The sequence below is a fragment of the Mchenga conophoros genome, linkage group LG11 (assembly GCF_057382185.1).
Source record: "Mchenga conophoros isolate Kocher_MC1m ecotype Shallow Benthic linkage group LG11, M_conophoros_male_GT1.1, whole genome shotgun sequence".
NCBI lineage: Eukaryota > Metazoa > Chordata > Actinopteri > Cichliformes > Cichlidae > Mchenga > Mchenga conophoros.
In genome coordinates, this window is record NC_140536.1 from 10,707,929 (window position 1) to 10,723,077 (window position 15,149).

Genomic DNA, 15,149 nt, shown 5'->3' on the forward strand with positions numbered 1-15,149 from the left:
TCAGGCAAACTTAGGGGATGTGACACTTATTAAAAAACAAATTAATCAAGGAAACCAATGGATTAACTTGCCTTTAAAGCTTTGGTTACAATTTCTTAACAAGAATGATTGGAATGAAGAGACCAGGATCTTAAGATGGTGCTCTTATGATCTTGATTTTTTTACCCAATAAAATAGATGCGAGATATAAAAACTGGGTAGGACAAGGCTTAACGGCATACTGTATGTTTTATGATAAGGGAACTCTTAGGGACTTCCAATCAGTAAAAGATCAATACCAGTTAAGCAATACGGATTTTTATACTCAGTAAATGTGGATAAAGTGACCAAGCTGTTATATGGCATTTTGAGTCTGGCTGCCCGAAAGACTATCACTCAGAAATGGCTAAGTATGAAAATTCCATCACTAAATGACTGGCACGAGACGGTCTATGGGTTGTTTAAAATGTAAAAAAATTACCTTCTCTCACAGATTTCAGTATGACACGTTTGTTGAGATTTGGGACAAATGGAAACATTACATTTTGTAAAGGCGACCCGAATTTGTTTGAACCTCTGTAATCCTGTATGTCATATTTTTGAACTGCTATATAGCTAGATAGATAGATATATATGTATGTATGTGTGTGTGTGTGTGTTAACTAGATGGTACACCTGTTTGTTTACTTGTGTTTTTATAGGTTGTGTCTTACTTTATGTTCCTTATCAAAAAAAATGTATATTTTTGTTTGTGGTAAATTCTAAATTAAAAAAAAGATTTTTTTTTTTTTAATGATTTAAAGGGAGCACAGATATGGGCAGGTTTTTATTAGGATCTATTTTGAACTGAAGCATATAGGATCCTGCGAACAACACTTGTGACCTTACAGAGACCTGCCATTGCAATAGTTACTATCAATAAATCATTAAATCAACAAGACTAAGGGGGCAATATTCAGTATTTTCAGAACAGTAACTACCATTAGCATAGTTTATCAATGTATATGGAAGCCAGACAGCCGAGACTAAACAAACTAAGCACAAAACAAAGGAATTTGTGTTTGGTCAAAAGTGTTCAATAAGGTTGAGGTCAGGACTGCAGGCGGGCACTCCAAAATTCTGGAGGTAGTCTCTGATAAACCCCAATCTGTGGGGGTAAGCATTGTCATCCTGGAGGACAGAGTTTGTTTACAGACTGTGGAGATATGGGACTGACACTGATTGTAGAATCTCATCTCGCGGCATTGAGATCATCTCCAGTGATGATAAGCCTTGTTTTTTTTTTTTAGTGAGGGAGATGCTGCTCCACATCATCATGCTGCCTAACGAAAAGCTGTTACCCTATCAGTGCAGCAATCAGCATAGCGTTCTCCGGATCTTCTCCATACTACCTGATTATCCAACCGCTGTAAACAGAATTAGGACTCATCACTGAACATAACATTCCTCCACAAGCTCAAGTTTCACAAGGTCCACCACAAATGGACCTAACAGTGAAGGACAGTCATGGCAGGTCTCCTGGCAGGCCTATGAGCCTGGAGATTGACTGTGTGCAGTCTGTTCCAGATCGTCTGGTCCGTCTGTCTCTGACATCTCCTGTTAAATGGAACGTGGCCTTCAGTCTCAAGATGGTACCAGAAAATGCTGAAACTTGGTTTTGTGAAACACTGGCTTGAAGTTGCCCCATGGTGTAGACCATATCAAACATAATATGCTCAGAACCAACACTTATCAGAACAAACACCAACTGATACTGTGGCAGGATCCATACTCACAGGTGTTGCTAATCAGATGCTAATCACCTGATTGTCGTCAACAACAGAATAAGCTGTTTAGCAATGACAGAGAAGATTTGTCAAGTTTTTAACGGACAAAACCCACAAATTCATTGTACTTACAAATGTGGCACCATTTAAGGAAATAAACAGGTTTTCCAACAGTGTAGAACTGTTTGCTAAGAAGCATTGTTACAACAGAGAAATCATTAACCAAACACACATCTCCTTCCTTTGTTGATAAGTTTATTTGTTCTGATCATCATTAGCTGTCTGATTCTGATGTTTGGGATAACACTGGAGTCTTTCGCCATTATGATAATTTTCTTCTGTTTGCTACTAATGCAAAGAGACAGACAAGATAAGGCCTGGGAAACTCAATGCAAAATCTGAATCAAAACTATGATGCTTCTGACCTTATGTGTTGTAAATACATTTACACAAATATCTGGAATGATCTCTTTAAAGGGGGGCAATTGTGCTCATCTCCACTGACATATTTTTGTTCCCAGACTCTACTAGAGTAGCTTTGCATGATTCACAGTTCAAAATAATCCTTGTTTATTTTAACTGGACCATGATGCAGTCCTCTCACTGTCTGCTAAAAGTTCCTTTGAGGACAACTGCTTTTTTCTGATAGTTGCCTCTTGCCAACAAAAATCTTGAAAAGCAGCTGCTCATGACAAGAACTGCGCACCCGAGATGACCACAGTAAGGATATCTACTCTTACTGACCAGAGTAGGAAAAAAAATCCCCTCCATCACCAAACTCTGTCTCACAGTCTGCTCTGCTTTAAAACAAGTGGCTAGGTTTGAGTGAAAGCTAATCACGAATAAAAGTTTCAACACCAATTACATTTTAACCCTTAGCTGCTCCCACGTTGGTCTCTGTTCTGTTCGCGGACGTGGGAAACGTCTTCCCTCCCTCTTGTAATGTACGCTAGAGGCCATTGGAGGTCAGCAGAGTCTCGACGAAATCATTTGAAGGGCTCTACGCCGAGGCTGAGCGTTTTAACTTTACAATGTTCACACCACTGAGTTACATTTAAACCCAGGAACCTTTTCGGCTCTGGTTATTTAATGACATTTCTGCCTCTGAAAACCTACGCCTACTCAGTCATTAAAGTAAAAACGGAAAAAGAAAGAAATCATCAAATGATATTTATCCTGAAAGTTAGTTTTCCCTACATTTGGTATATTTTTTGTAAAATATGAATAATCTTTAAAGATTTCTTTAAAAAATGTCGCAACTTTACGATCACTTCGTTTGTGTCTTCAGCGTATCTGCGCTTAAACTCTAATCTAACGTCATCGTCCTTGGAAGCTTTCACGCTGTCAGACTTACCGATAAGGAGGGCTGTTAGTCCCTTCCAGTGTTTCTCAAATTTGACAAGGCCTACGCTTAATTTTTCAAACTTGCCAGTGAAAAAACACAGGCTAATAAGAGGAAACAGTGAAATGTCTCATATAATTTCATCCACAAAATTAGATAGGGGAGACCGGGGATAGTTGTAACGTCGGTCAGTTGTAACACTTTCAATTTCTCCAGTCAGGGCTAAGTTTCAAATGATGTGACTCATCCTGTACATGCCCAATTCAGTTCTTCTATCACATGTGAAAAATTAGCACATTTTGGCAAACACGGACAATTTAAGAAGAAAAAAAGTAATTTGTATGCCAAAAAGCAAGTTTATTTCAATTTCTAATAGCATTGTCTGCTTTGCAGTTAAACTCATCAAACTTAAATTATGTTATTTGTATGTCTATGGGGATATATTCTGTGTAGGTCTTTAGTGCTAATGTTTTAGCCGTTGGCTGTAATGTTAGCTAGTTCATGGCTATAGGAGTCTGGGTCAGTTGTAACAGCAACAGTCTGGGTTAGTTGTAACAATAATGCAGATTTTACAACTTACCACACTATTACTTTAACTTATATTAAACAAGTTGGGGTAATGACATCAGCAGAGAGGTTCACTGGTCACCTTTGTATATGCGGTTAATGCCATTGGCAACACAATTCCTCCGATGTTTGTGTTCCCACGCATACGTTATGCAGAACACTTTGTCAGAGATGGGCCAGTAGGAAGTACTGGTAGTGGAAATAAATCAGGATGGGTCCAAGAAACAGACTTCTTCATCTCTCTGAAGCACTTTGCAAACCACACCAAGGTAAGCCATGAAAACGGTAATTCAGCTTCATTGTTATGTTCAAAGGTTGGTGCAAGAGTTGTAGGTTACAATGCCCACTGAGCCAATGAGGCCAAACTCAAGAAAGACCAACCACAATTAATCAAATTTTCAGTTGTTGAAAATTCCATAATTTGTCTTTTTTTTAGGGGTTGGTATATGTTCAAACGCTAGATTTCTGCATTCTGTCACACACACACATAGCTACATAACTAGATCTAAGCGCATTCAGGTGTTGAATAAAAAAGATTACATTTTAAGATTTTGTCAGTACCCTTATTTCATTGCGTTACATTTCACCCCCAGACTATGGGGTTAATTGTAACATTTCACTCTCTGTGTTTGAGACCATACCATGCAATGAGTAATTGTGCTGCAGAGAAAATAGCTGCACTATTTAATAGCAGAGACGTGTAAATACTTTGCGTTACATTTTGAATCCACTACCTTAAAAGAGCTCCAAGCTACAGACAGAAATGTCAAAAATGTTACAACTCGAGTTTTTGCCATTCACAGTAAATCAGATTTATCACGTGCACGCATTTTACTCACTGGTAAATCAAAAAACATTCCAAACCTTCCCACACTGTTATTTCCCCCTTTCACTCTGTCCTCTAGCATGCACGCTTTATAGTACGTCTGTGACATAAAATTGTTTGGGAAGCCCTGCACTGAGCCACCATGTGGGCGTGTTTCTTTTCGGCCCAACAGTCTCCGCTCTTGTGTGGAGTCCAGAGCGAAAAACGCACTTCTTCTGGTGCGGCCGGAGAGCGCAAAAGTTAGCTGCTCTCAGACCCTGAAGCGCACACCATCTCTGGCTCACGCAGCTCCTCGAATTTAACTTCACTGCGCGGGGGAGGGAAAAAATTGAGTTTATTAACATCTCCCGGTGAATGTTCCAGCCATGGACGCATTTCGAGTCATTACGATATATCTGGGCCTCCTCCTTGTTTTCCTTGGGAATATACCGTGTTTCCAGTCTGCTGCTATCATCTCTCCCTCTGCGCCGAGGAGGAACAGGGGTGCCAGGATCCCACACCAGGATGGACAAAGCTCTTCCAAATTCCTAAAAGACATCTTCGCGTCCTCTCATCCTGTCGCGGGACACCACAAAGAAGATCTAAAGGACGCTATTGTTCCGCATGAGTACATGCTCTCCATATACAGGACATACTCTGCTGCAGAGAAACTCGGACTAAACGCCAGCTTTTTCCGCTCTTCTAAATCTGCCAACACCATAACAAGTTTTGTGGACAGAGGAACAGGTTGGTTTCTTTCAGCTGCTGTCTCCATCAGCTCAGTCTTGCATAATTTTGTGGCACAGTCCCCCCCCCCCCCCCCACTCCCCCACCCACCTTCAGACGGGTTTAATATTCTCCTTGTAGAGGTTGTTAAAATGTTGCTAAGAAATGACAGTAACGCATAACGAGTGAAGAACAAGCTGCTTTTACGCACACTTTAAAGCACCGTGCAGGCGGACTTTTACGCACACAGTATCCAGTGAGATTCTTAAAAAATGTGCTGAACAAAAGCAAAGATTTGAAAGTTGCAGGTTTATTCATTGCTCCTGAACACTGCGCTGATTTTCGTGGTTATTTATTTATTTATTTTTGGATGTGTTTTCCCCACGGTTGACTGAAACATATAACTTTTCTTTCGAGTATTATATTACACTTAAATTAACCTCTGGGCAACACGACAGTAAAACACTAATTGAGGCGCTCTCTAGATGAAAGCTGTAAATCACTGTCAATGCAGGCTGTAGCAAAAGCTATCCCCGCTCCCAACCTCCACGTGAACACAGAGAACTTTTGCCCCCCCCCAACTTAAAACACTTGCTGTGAGTTTCGTGTTCGGTTCTTTTACCCAAGAATCCTTAAATAATTATCCGAGTTTCAAACGCAAGCACCCCAGTCCCACATATATTAAAGCGTGGAATCTGTTGCCTTCATGGTGCCCAGTTTGACCAACTTGTTCTGACAAAGAGGGGCTGGGAGGGCCGGGGGAAGAAGCGGGTCGGTGTGAGAAGCAGGTGTTTGGCTCAGTTAACGTGTGTAACCAAGTGATTTGACCGGCCCGCGAGAACAAACACAATCTGATAAACACTAACACATCCAACACACACAAGGGGACATACGCCGAGTTAATCTTTGAGGGAGAAATAAAAGCTATCTTTGTTTGCGTCCCCTCCTGTCTGAAACACTCCGAGCCTCGGCTCCAGGACGCAGACTGCGCGCTGCAAAAAATGTCCATCCTGAGCTGTTCCGTGGAAGCATATCAGCCCCAATGATGCGCAATTGAAATGATTTAACTAATAATCAAATGTTTTTCTTCGCTTGTCAAGAAAATTGATTTTTAAATAGATGTATTTCAAGTTCATAGAAAGCAACCAAAAATGCGCAATGAAAATAAAAGCGGTTCTCTCACGCTCGTGTTCTTTTTAAGACAGAAAAAATCAAAAAAAGAGAGAGACTTTGTTGGGGTGATTGTAAATTTGTTTTGCTCGTCCGTGCAGCCATTTCTTGCAGTGTGAGCTGGTTTGATAGGAAAAACGCCTCACTCTCTCCTGTGATTTTGATGTGATGTGTCACTAGCTGTGACCCCGAGCTGGACCCTCTGAGAGCTGCTTGGCATCGAACGGCTGACTGGAGTATTTGAACTCGGTGATCTAATTGAGTGTTCATGTCATAACATATCAAACACTGTCTATTCTCCCATAATGACCCAACTCGGCCACAATGGGCACATCACCAAAAAAATGACGAGACAGGAAAAAATCGAAAGGGAAGTTTCGTCGCTGTGAAGTGGTTTGTATTCTTTTTTTTGCCACCGCCACTTTAATTACGGAAAATTATTTTTCTTTCCGTTCTTTCAGCTCAAGTACCTTCGGTTACTTCTGGGATTCCTCCCAGCATCCCTAAAGTGTTGCACTGAATTAACCTGCACAATGAACCTCAGCTGGGACATTTCCCTATTTGAATCACCTCCATCAGGAAACACGGGGGAAGGCTTTTTGACGCGGAAAGTAGTAACTTTTGCGCATGACTCATGCGTGCAGAGATAGCTTTTTTTTTTTAAAAAGACCTGTAGCTTCTTTTGCTTTCACACTTTTTACATTTTTTTTAGGTAGATGAAATTTGCTTATTAACCAGGCGGTGTTTCCTGGAGGTCAGAAAAGGCAAGATCAGAAAAGAATAACCCGATTCTGAAAATTACTTTTGGCACTTGGGGTAACTCATTAAAGCGCAGATGGTGCAGCCTGGCCTCTCTCTCTCGCTCTCTTTCTCTATCCCCCCTCTCTCTATCCCCCTCTCTCTCTAAACAGGCATAGATGACAAAAACATGGTTTGCATTTGCTCAGATACAACCAACAAGGTCACAAAAAAGTGCACAGGATGCAGGCTTTAACCACGCAATAAAATCTACCGCACTCTCCCCCAATTATCCGCCGTCAAGCGTGTTACGCATAATGGAAAAAATTGGCTTTGTGTATAATACTCAAATGAAGAAAAGTTTGTAACTTTCTTTTTTAACTGTCTACAAAAATAACAAAATAATTCCTGCAGTCAGTCACTGACAGTCCCCTTCCCGTTTTAAGGGGGATGTTGTCGTTGGCAGGGATGAGATTAAATATAAGAGGGAAAGTACTTTAATGAGGAATATGGGAATTGAGAACTGTTAATTATTTGGTGAACTTGTATTCGATTTGTTTGAGGTCTTATAAAAAAAAGTAATGCAAACCAGACGTGCAAAGTCACTGAAAGGAGCACAAGGTTTCAATCTGCTTTTACTGTCTGACTCGGCTGAGATCACAGGGGAAACTGACAACCGCATTTAAATATCTCTATGGAGTAACTTTTACAAATCAGACCACGAGGGCTTTTCGATCTAGCCAAGTCACTTTAATAATATGAATGAATAATAATAATAAAAAGAATCACGATAAAATACTGATTTGACTAAAAAAGTGCGCAGTAAATCACAAACAGTTGAAACATGTTGAGATATTTGTATAATAAAACTTTAACATTTCATATATTAAATCTAAATTCATTTTTTCGTCTTTTTTTTTAAATTACTTTTTTGTGTTTTACTGAAACTGTTGAAGCTCCTTTGGGGTAAAATTCGAAAACAGTAAAAAGCACCGGGGAGGGCGAAAAAATTCGCCATAGATGCAGTTTTTCCCCCTTTCAACACACACACACACACACACACACACACACACACACACACACACACACACACACACACACACACACACACACACACACACACACAAAATTAAATAAAATGTTTCCATTAAATGAGAAATTGAATACGTGCTAACACCTTCTCATGCAGCCTGTCTCGGTGTTAAATTCCAGTCTCATTGCTTCGCCTTGATGAAATATTTGTTGACCTCCTGGGTCTCCAGTGGGGAATAATGCATTAATTGTGTATTGTTCAGCTGAGTGTACAGTATGTCGCTTGGTCCGTTAGTGTCTGGCAGCGCTGAGGACCCTTCGCATCACAAAGCCCCTTGTTTTTTTTTGTTTTTTTTTTGGGGGGGGGGGGGGGGGTTTCTTACAAACAAGACTCAGCAATAAATCTCTCTCCCCCTCCTCCAAAAAAGAAAAAAGAAGAGAAAACTAAATACATTTTTTTCTGGTGCTCTGGCTGCTTCTCAGACTTTTAGGGAAATAATAGTTTCAGGCTTCTTCTGCTCAGCCAGAGAAGTGGAAATTAATGATCGGTCTGTCAGCATGTTGAACGAAAGCGTGGGTATTTTTGCGAAAATACACTGGCTTTGATTAAAAGTGGCACGGAATGCAAATATTGGCAGGTTGTTCTGGAGTTTTGTTCGAAAAAAAAATATTTATAAAAAGTGTTCACGTCATTCCCGTGATTTTCGGAGAAATGTGATATCAAGTGGGAAAAAAAAGACAGAATTTATAATTCATCTCAAAATACGTGCACGTTTTGCAGGAAATTAAATTAAGAAACCGCAAATTTTATATAAGGAAGCTTTCAAATAAACTCTGTGAGCTTAACCTTCATCCCGCCTTTAGCCCTATAAAAGTTTTAAAAAGGCGTCATTTCGAGAAAAACAATTGTTTTAAGTTCCATATAATGGTATGAGTTGTTTTCTTTTTTCAATTCCCCTCCAGACTGGGGACTTGTCAGCTGCAGTTTGTTTCAGTCAGGTCCAGGGTGGACATTTGAACAACAAGAAAGAGAGAGAAGGCCTCTGTGGGAGAATGTGAGCCCCCCACCCCCCGACCCCCTCCTTCCTCTCACCCCTCCCGTCCTCCCTCTGAACACTGTACACCCTAAGTGAATCTGACTGCAATTATTTTCTCCTTTTATCCCCGCAGACGATCTTTTGCACTCTCCTCTGCGAAGACAAAAGTATCTGTTTGATGTCTCAACCCTTTCAGAAAAAGAGGAGCTGGTCGGGGCGGAATTAAGGATATTTAGGAGAGCGCCCGGGGATTTGCAGACTTCCCTGCAGAAGACGGGCCTCTACGACATTCAGCTCTACCCCTGTCGCTCAGACAAGCTGCTGGACTCCAGGTCCCTGGACCTGCTGGATTCCACGAAAGCCGGCTGGGAAGTGCTGGACGTGTGGGAAGTGTTTAAAGCGCGCCAGCATCATTATCACCACCCCCATCGCTCTCGTCACTATCAGCAGGAGAACCAGCTTTGCCTCCAGCTAAGGGTCACACTGGGCAAATCGGACACCGAGGTCGACCTGAGGCAGCTGGGGCTGGACAGGAGCGGCCGGTCCCAGCAGGAGAAGGCCATCTTGGTGGCCTACACCCGCTCCAAGAAGAGGGAGAACCTGTTCAACGAGATGAAGGAGCAGATCAAGTCGCGGAGGTCGGTCAGTGAGAAGGAAGTGAAGGTGGCAAAGGAGGAGGGGGTATCTCCGCTGACTGGGGCCAAAGGAGAAGGGCCCAGGCGGCGGAGGAGGACGGCGCTGGGCAACCGGCACGGGAAGCGGCACGGGAAGAAATCCAAATCCAGGTGCAGCAAAAAGGCTCTGCACGTGAATTTCAAAGAGCTTGGCTGGGACGACTGGATCATTGCACCCCTGGATTACGAGGCTTACCACTGCGAGGGGGTGTGCGACTTCCCCCTGAGGTCGCACCTGGAGCCGACCAACCACGCCATCATACAGACGCTCATGAACTCCATGGACCCCAACAGCACCCCGCCCAGCTGCTGCGTGCCCACCAAACTCAGCCCTATCAGCATCCTGTACATAGACTCGGGCAATAACGTGGTGTACAAACAGTACGAGGATATGGTGGTGGAGCAGTGTGGGTGCAGGTAGCGGCCATTATTGTGAAAAAACAAAACAAAAAACAACAACAGAAGATTGTTAAAGATACTCTCAGTGGGTTCAAGGCTGAAGGTAGAAAGTCCTCATGGGTCTCAAAGCGTTTTGACGCATGATGCGCCTTGTTTTTATTCAAAAGGGATGCGCGCGCACGCACACACGCGCGCGCGCACACGCACACACACACACACACACACACACACACACACACACGAGGCCATATCTTTTATTTATTCAGACTCAGTCGCATTAAATTTCACTCTCTGCCTTAAAGTGTTAAGCACAATATTTCCCAACTAGGCGTCAAGTATCATAAAATAGATTTTTCTTGTTGTTTTTTTCCCAAAAAGTGCGATGTGTCCACATGGCACGAGGAGAAGGGCGTTCTGATTGAGATGGGGGGAACTATTAAGTCCGACTGCGCACATGTGCGTGCCGAGGACAGCGGGCTTTGCCTTTAAGCAGCGCTTTGTTGTAGCGTGTGATCCTGGCAGCCTGGCCGGACTCTTTTGGGTATGTGCATCCAGGCCTCAAATGTAACTGTCCAGCTGGAGTCATTACAGGCCCGAGCAAGTGCCCGTTGTAAAAAAAAACAAATAAAAAAAAAATGAAGGGGTTGATCTAATCTACCAAACACAAACACAGACTGGTCTGAGGAGAGGTGATAAGACGGTGGTCGTGATGGTGGTGGTGGTGGCAATGCCTTCAAAGAGATTTCTTGTTTTTCCTTACTGGAGACCATCTGAAAGGCGCTGGGAGAGGGCGCATTTACGGACAGAAAGGACACAAAATCAGACTTAATGCGTGAATGAAAGAAAAAAAGAAAGAAAGAACACATAACTGAGGCGTAATTTCAAGCTCAAAAGTCGGCATCTTTACAAAATGCACTTCCACAACTGACTGCGCCAAGGACATGTGGTCAGCTGAATTCGTCTTCTCTGATGACGAAAAAACAAAATATTAAAAAAAGACAAGAAAAAGAAAAAGGACTCGCAAACGAGACGTTATTTAAATGCACATTAGCTTTGAATGCACTGCTGTTCGTTTTCTTTTTGTTTGTTTGAGTTGTAAATACTTGTACAGTCCCCCGCCCCAAAAGAACTCTACAAAGTGCAACGAATGAAGAAATGAGAAAACGGCATTTCTTTGTAAATGTACAAAAATGCACTCAAATCGGTATAATTTCTATTCTATAATTATTTTATTATTTGTGATGTACAGAGTTTTCATGATAATCATATATTTCTTACGTGGATAAGAGTAATTTAAGGTGTATTGATATTTTGCAGAGGGTGGAAAATACCATTATTAATGTCTACCTCATAATTGCATATAGGAGGTGCATTCAGTTAGAGTGTAAAGAGCTTTTACAATGATATATAAGATCATTTATTTACATATATTACTGGCTAATATTCCACACCATTACTGTACAAATAAAATTCAAAAGAAAGCCCACCAGTCTGGCCTTCTGATGATTGATGCCAACTATTCTTTTAAGAAAAATTCTTTTGCATTAATTTGATGTGTTTTTAAGTCCAGTAAGAACTTTGCAGGGGATTAGTTTCTGGGGAAGCTATGGGAAGGCAATAAGATGTCTTTTTAATCTGTTGATACACTAAATTGCTTGCATTACTGATTCTTAATCCCTTGCATTTTCCACCCTTCATTTTCATTCATTTTCCCACTCTCGCAATATTCTATCTATATTCTATATTTATCTTAATAAAATCCTTCCTCTCATTACCTGAAGAAAAAAAGAATCACCTGATACTACTTCATTAGAGTCTCTCTGAGTAGTTTTACTTTTATTCCCTGAATGAGATGTACAAAGTGCATCCGGTCCACATACACGTTTCCTGGCAGGTCAGATCTGGTCTTAGTGAACACGTTCTCATCACAGACCACAAATGTAAGTGTGCACTGACTGGATGTGTCAGAATTGCCCCACATGGTGACCATCCACAGCGAGGGGAATCCACTGACTTGACTGTCGCTGATATGACACTGAATGCAGCTATTTCTCAATGAATTAGTCCTGCCTGGGTCAAGTTTACTTAATACTTTAATGTTTTCCAATCTGTGGATGAAAACAGGAAAAAAAAAGAAAGCAAAAGAAGGAAAATAAAAAAGTTTGAAAGAAGGGATAGCTTCCATAGAGTGCTATTGACCTTGGCCTGGAAACAATTAGGAAATTGCTTTGAAATGTTATATGTTGTCCAGGCTCTTGTACAGTATCATGTCACTCCCCACATGTTTGCTACGCGGAAACAGAGGATGCTAAGTGTTTAGCGGCCGCTGCAAATGACTGACACAACAAGCATTCCCCTGAGTATAACCAAATGCCCCCCACCCCAAACAGGCCACATTTCATCATTTCATTCATTTCAGTTATTTGTTCATTTTCAGGCACAACAAATACCTATATTGAACATAAAATGCACAAAACATGTCTGGAGAACCATCAACGGGGCGCTACTGTGAGATATATGGTGCACCACCACAGGACTCTTTTCCGCACCAGAGATGAAGACTTTGCAGCTGATTGTGGATTAGAGAAACTGTAAAGTTGCTCAATCAAGTTGAAATTTCTAAGCTATTGCGTATTAACTCGTGCAGTAAACCTTTGCTGTTTGATTTATATTTATTTGACAAGTCCCTCGGTCTGGTGGGCACTGGCCTGGAGGTGAGACGGGATTTTAAGGGAACAGTTAAATGGCGATGAAAGGGAAAGGAATGCTTTGTTTACCCCGCTTCAATCCCTCACTCTTAAGTTGAACGTTCCTATAAAGTTCTCCATCACAACTGCGTTATTGTCCCTTCATCCACACCGAGCACAGAGAGAGAGAGCGAGAGAGCACAAAACCAGAGTTGTGTTTATTTGAAACTCGGTCCTAATACATTAGTCTAAGCAAACCAAAACTGGCAAAGAGAGGGGTCCTTTTCATCAGAAATGTGGAGAATGTATAACACAAATAGTCTTGACACCCCACATCTGTGCATGGAGGCTCCTCTTGAGAGAACTGTAAGGCTGCCCAAGTGAAGATCTACAAGGTGCTGTACTCAGTGAAAGCCCGGGAGCGTCTCCAAGAGTTTAGAAAATGTCTCGGCTCTTCTGGAGACATAAATGCTCCTCATACTTAACGGCTCTCTTATCAGTGATGCCCTCAGCAGCGACAGGAAAGGCATAAATCACACTGATCGTCCAGACAGCAGGGACCTCTAAGCGAGTACAGAAACGTATTAAACCGGCATTAAGAAGCATTAGAAAATGCTCTGCGAAGGCTTAGATGCTGTGCTTTGACTTGCTCACTGGAGACATGAAAACACAGATGAGAATGCTTAGATTTGGCCGAGGTCTGACTTTTAAACTGCTACTGATACACTCCAGTAAGAATACAGTCAATTTATTTAACAGTTTTCTTTCCTCACATATAATTTATTTATTTGACCTCCATTTCCGGTTTCCCAGATAGTGTCGTCCCTTCAATAATAAAGCCAGACATTTCTTTCCAAGGCAGTGCAAGGTGGTGCTTCTCTGGGTTCAAACAGACGCAGAATAAATTGACTCTCACAGACTTACCCCACATTATTCAGCGAGTGTGAGCCTCTAGACGTATCTGTGTATCTGTGAGCGTGTCTGAGTGGACAGAAGGGCAACGGCACACACAGATGGGCAGATGAGTGGTGCAGGAGAGGAGCAGATGCCTGAAGTGACCCCTACTGCTGCCTTTCATTGAACCACTGGCTCAAACACAAAGGCGGGGGCTGGCCCCTAAACATTTAATGCACTTGCCTCTGCTTTAATGCCAGAGGTCACTTTTTTTTGTCTTTGCAGTGAGTCATAAAAAAGTAAAAATGTATTTGTAAGGTTTCCTTCTTCTTCTTTCTTAATTTTTCTTTTCTTTTCTTTTCTTTTCTTTTCTTTTCTTTTCTTTTCTTTTCTTTTCTTTTCTTTTCTTTTCTTTTCTTTTCTTCTTCTTTTTTTTTTTTTGCAAAAAGACAACCCAAACTGCTCAGGTTAGCAGACATTGTCTGAGCAGAGAAATTTAATAAAGTCTGGACAAACACCCCCAAACCCTAAACAGCTATGATGTAACAAAAGAGACTGGGCTGCTCTCTTCTAACAGGGCATCTGCCTTGTGTTCCTCCAAGGTACAAAAGAAAGCTATCCCTGCCTCCTGCCAGGCCATACGGTAACAGGAAGACAGCAGACACCTCCGCTTCACCACAGATAACCTGCTAATTGCATTAAACACACTCCCAACTGGGCTTTTGAAATGTGAGGATGAAGGAAGTGTATCTTATTGCAGTTGCAGTCGAATGCCACTTAAATGTTTCAAGCAATAGAGCATTGTTTTCCCGAGCATGAAAGTCTACTTTGTAGCGTCACATTAAAACACATTTAGAACCTTCAAGAAACAGCAAAAGCTCAGGCTGATGGATCTGCGTTGAATACCTGTCCAGAGAAACCAGTTTGTGTTCTGTTTATTTTCTAAAGGAATGTCTGAGGGTGCCCTTTCACCCCTCCTCATCCATTCACTGCCCCTGGTCTATGTTACAGATGGTGACCCAGGTCTTCGCCATCCTTGATTAACAAGCGCACCTTTTAGGTTCTCCTGTGGATCTCTGCATAAAGGCAGCTTGTCTTCTTGTGTGCTCAGAGTCCATCTTTTTGTCTTTACGAGAGCGCATGTGTGAGTGTCTGAATGAGCTCAAGTGAAAAGTAAATTTACTCAGTTCGCAGTGACAATGCTTATGTTTGGGAGCACGGTAAGGACGTAACCTCGCTGCCAGTTTACATCCGTGCAGCGGCTCGAGAGCAGAGGGAAGGTCACTGACCAGCGGGCGCCTGACTCATAGCTTTCACTGGCCTACATGCTTGG

At 42.0% G+C, this 15,149-nt stretch overlaps 1 protein-coding gene across 1 annotated transcript; it reads left to right on the forward strand.

Moving 5' to 3' along the window:
* The first annotated feature begins 4,685 nt into the window (after positions 1 to 4,685).
* gdf6a (growth differentiation factor 6a) lies at positions 4,686 to 11,989 on the forward strand. The gene is made up of 2 exons (XM_085290872.1): positions 4,686 to 5,206; positions 9,296 to 11,989. The coding sequence occupies exons 1-2, from the start codon at positions 4,846 to 4,848 to the stop codon at positions 10,255 to 10,257; spliced, it is 1,323 nt and encodes a 440-aa protein (XP_085146998.1). The 5' UTR covers positions 4,686 to 4,845; the 3' UTR covers positions 10,258 to 11,989.
* Positions 11,990 to 15,149: the final 3,160 nt, after the last annotated feature.

Coding starts and splice junctions, on each gene's coding strand:
- gdf6a (XM_085290872.1), top strand. CDS start 4,846: ATGGACGCATTTCGAGTCATTACGATATATCTGGGCCTCCTCCTTGTT. Junction 5,207..9,295: donor TTTTGTGGACAGAGGAACAG/GTTGGTTTCTTT, acceptor TTATCCCCGCAG/ACGATCTTTTGCACTCTCCT.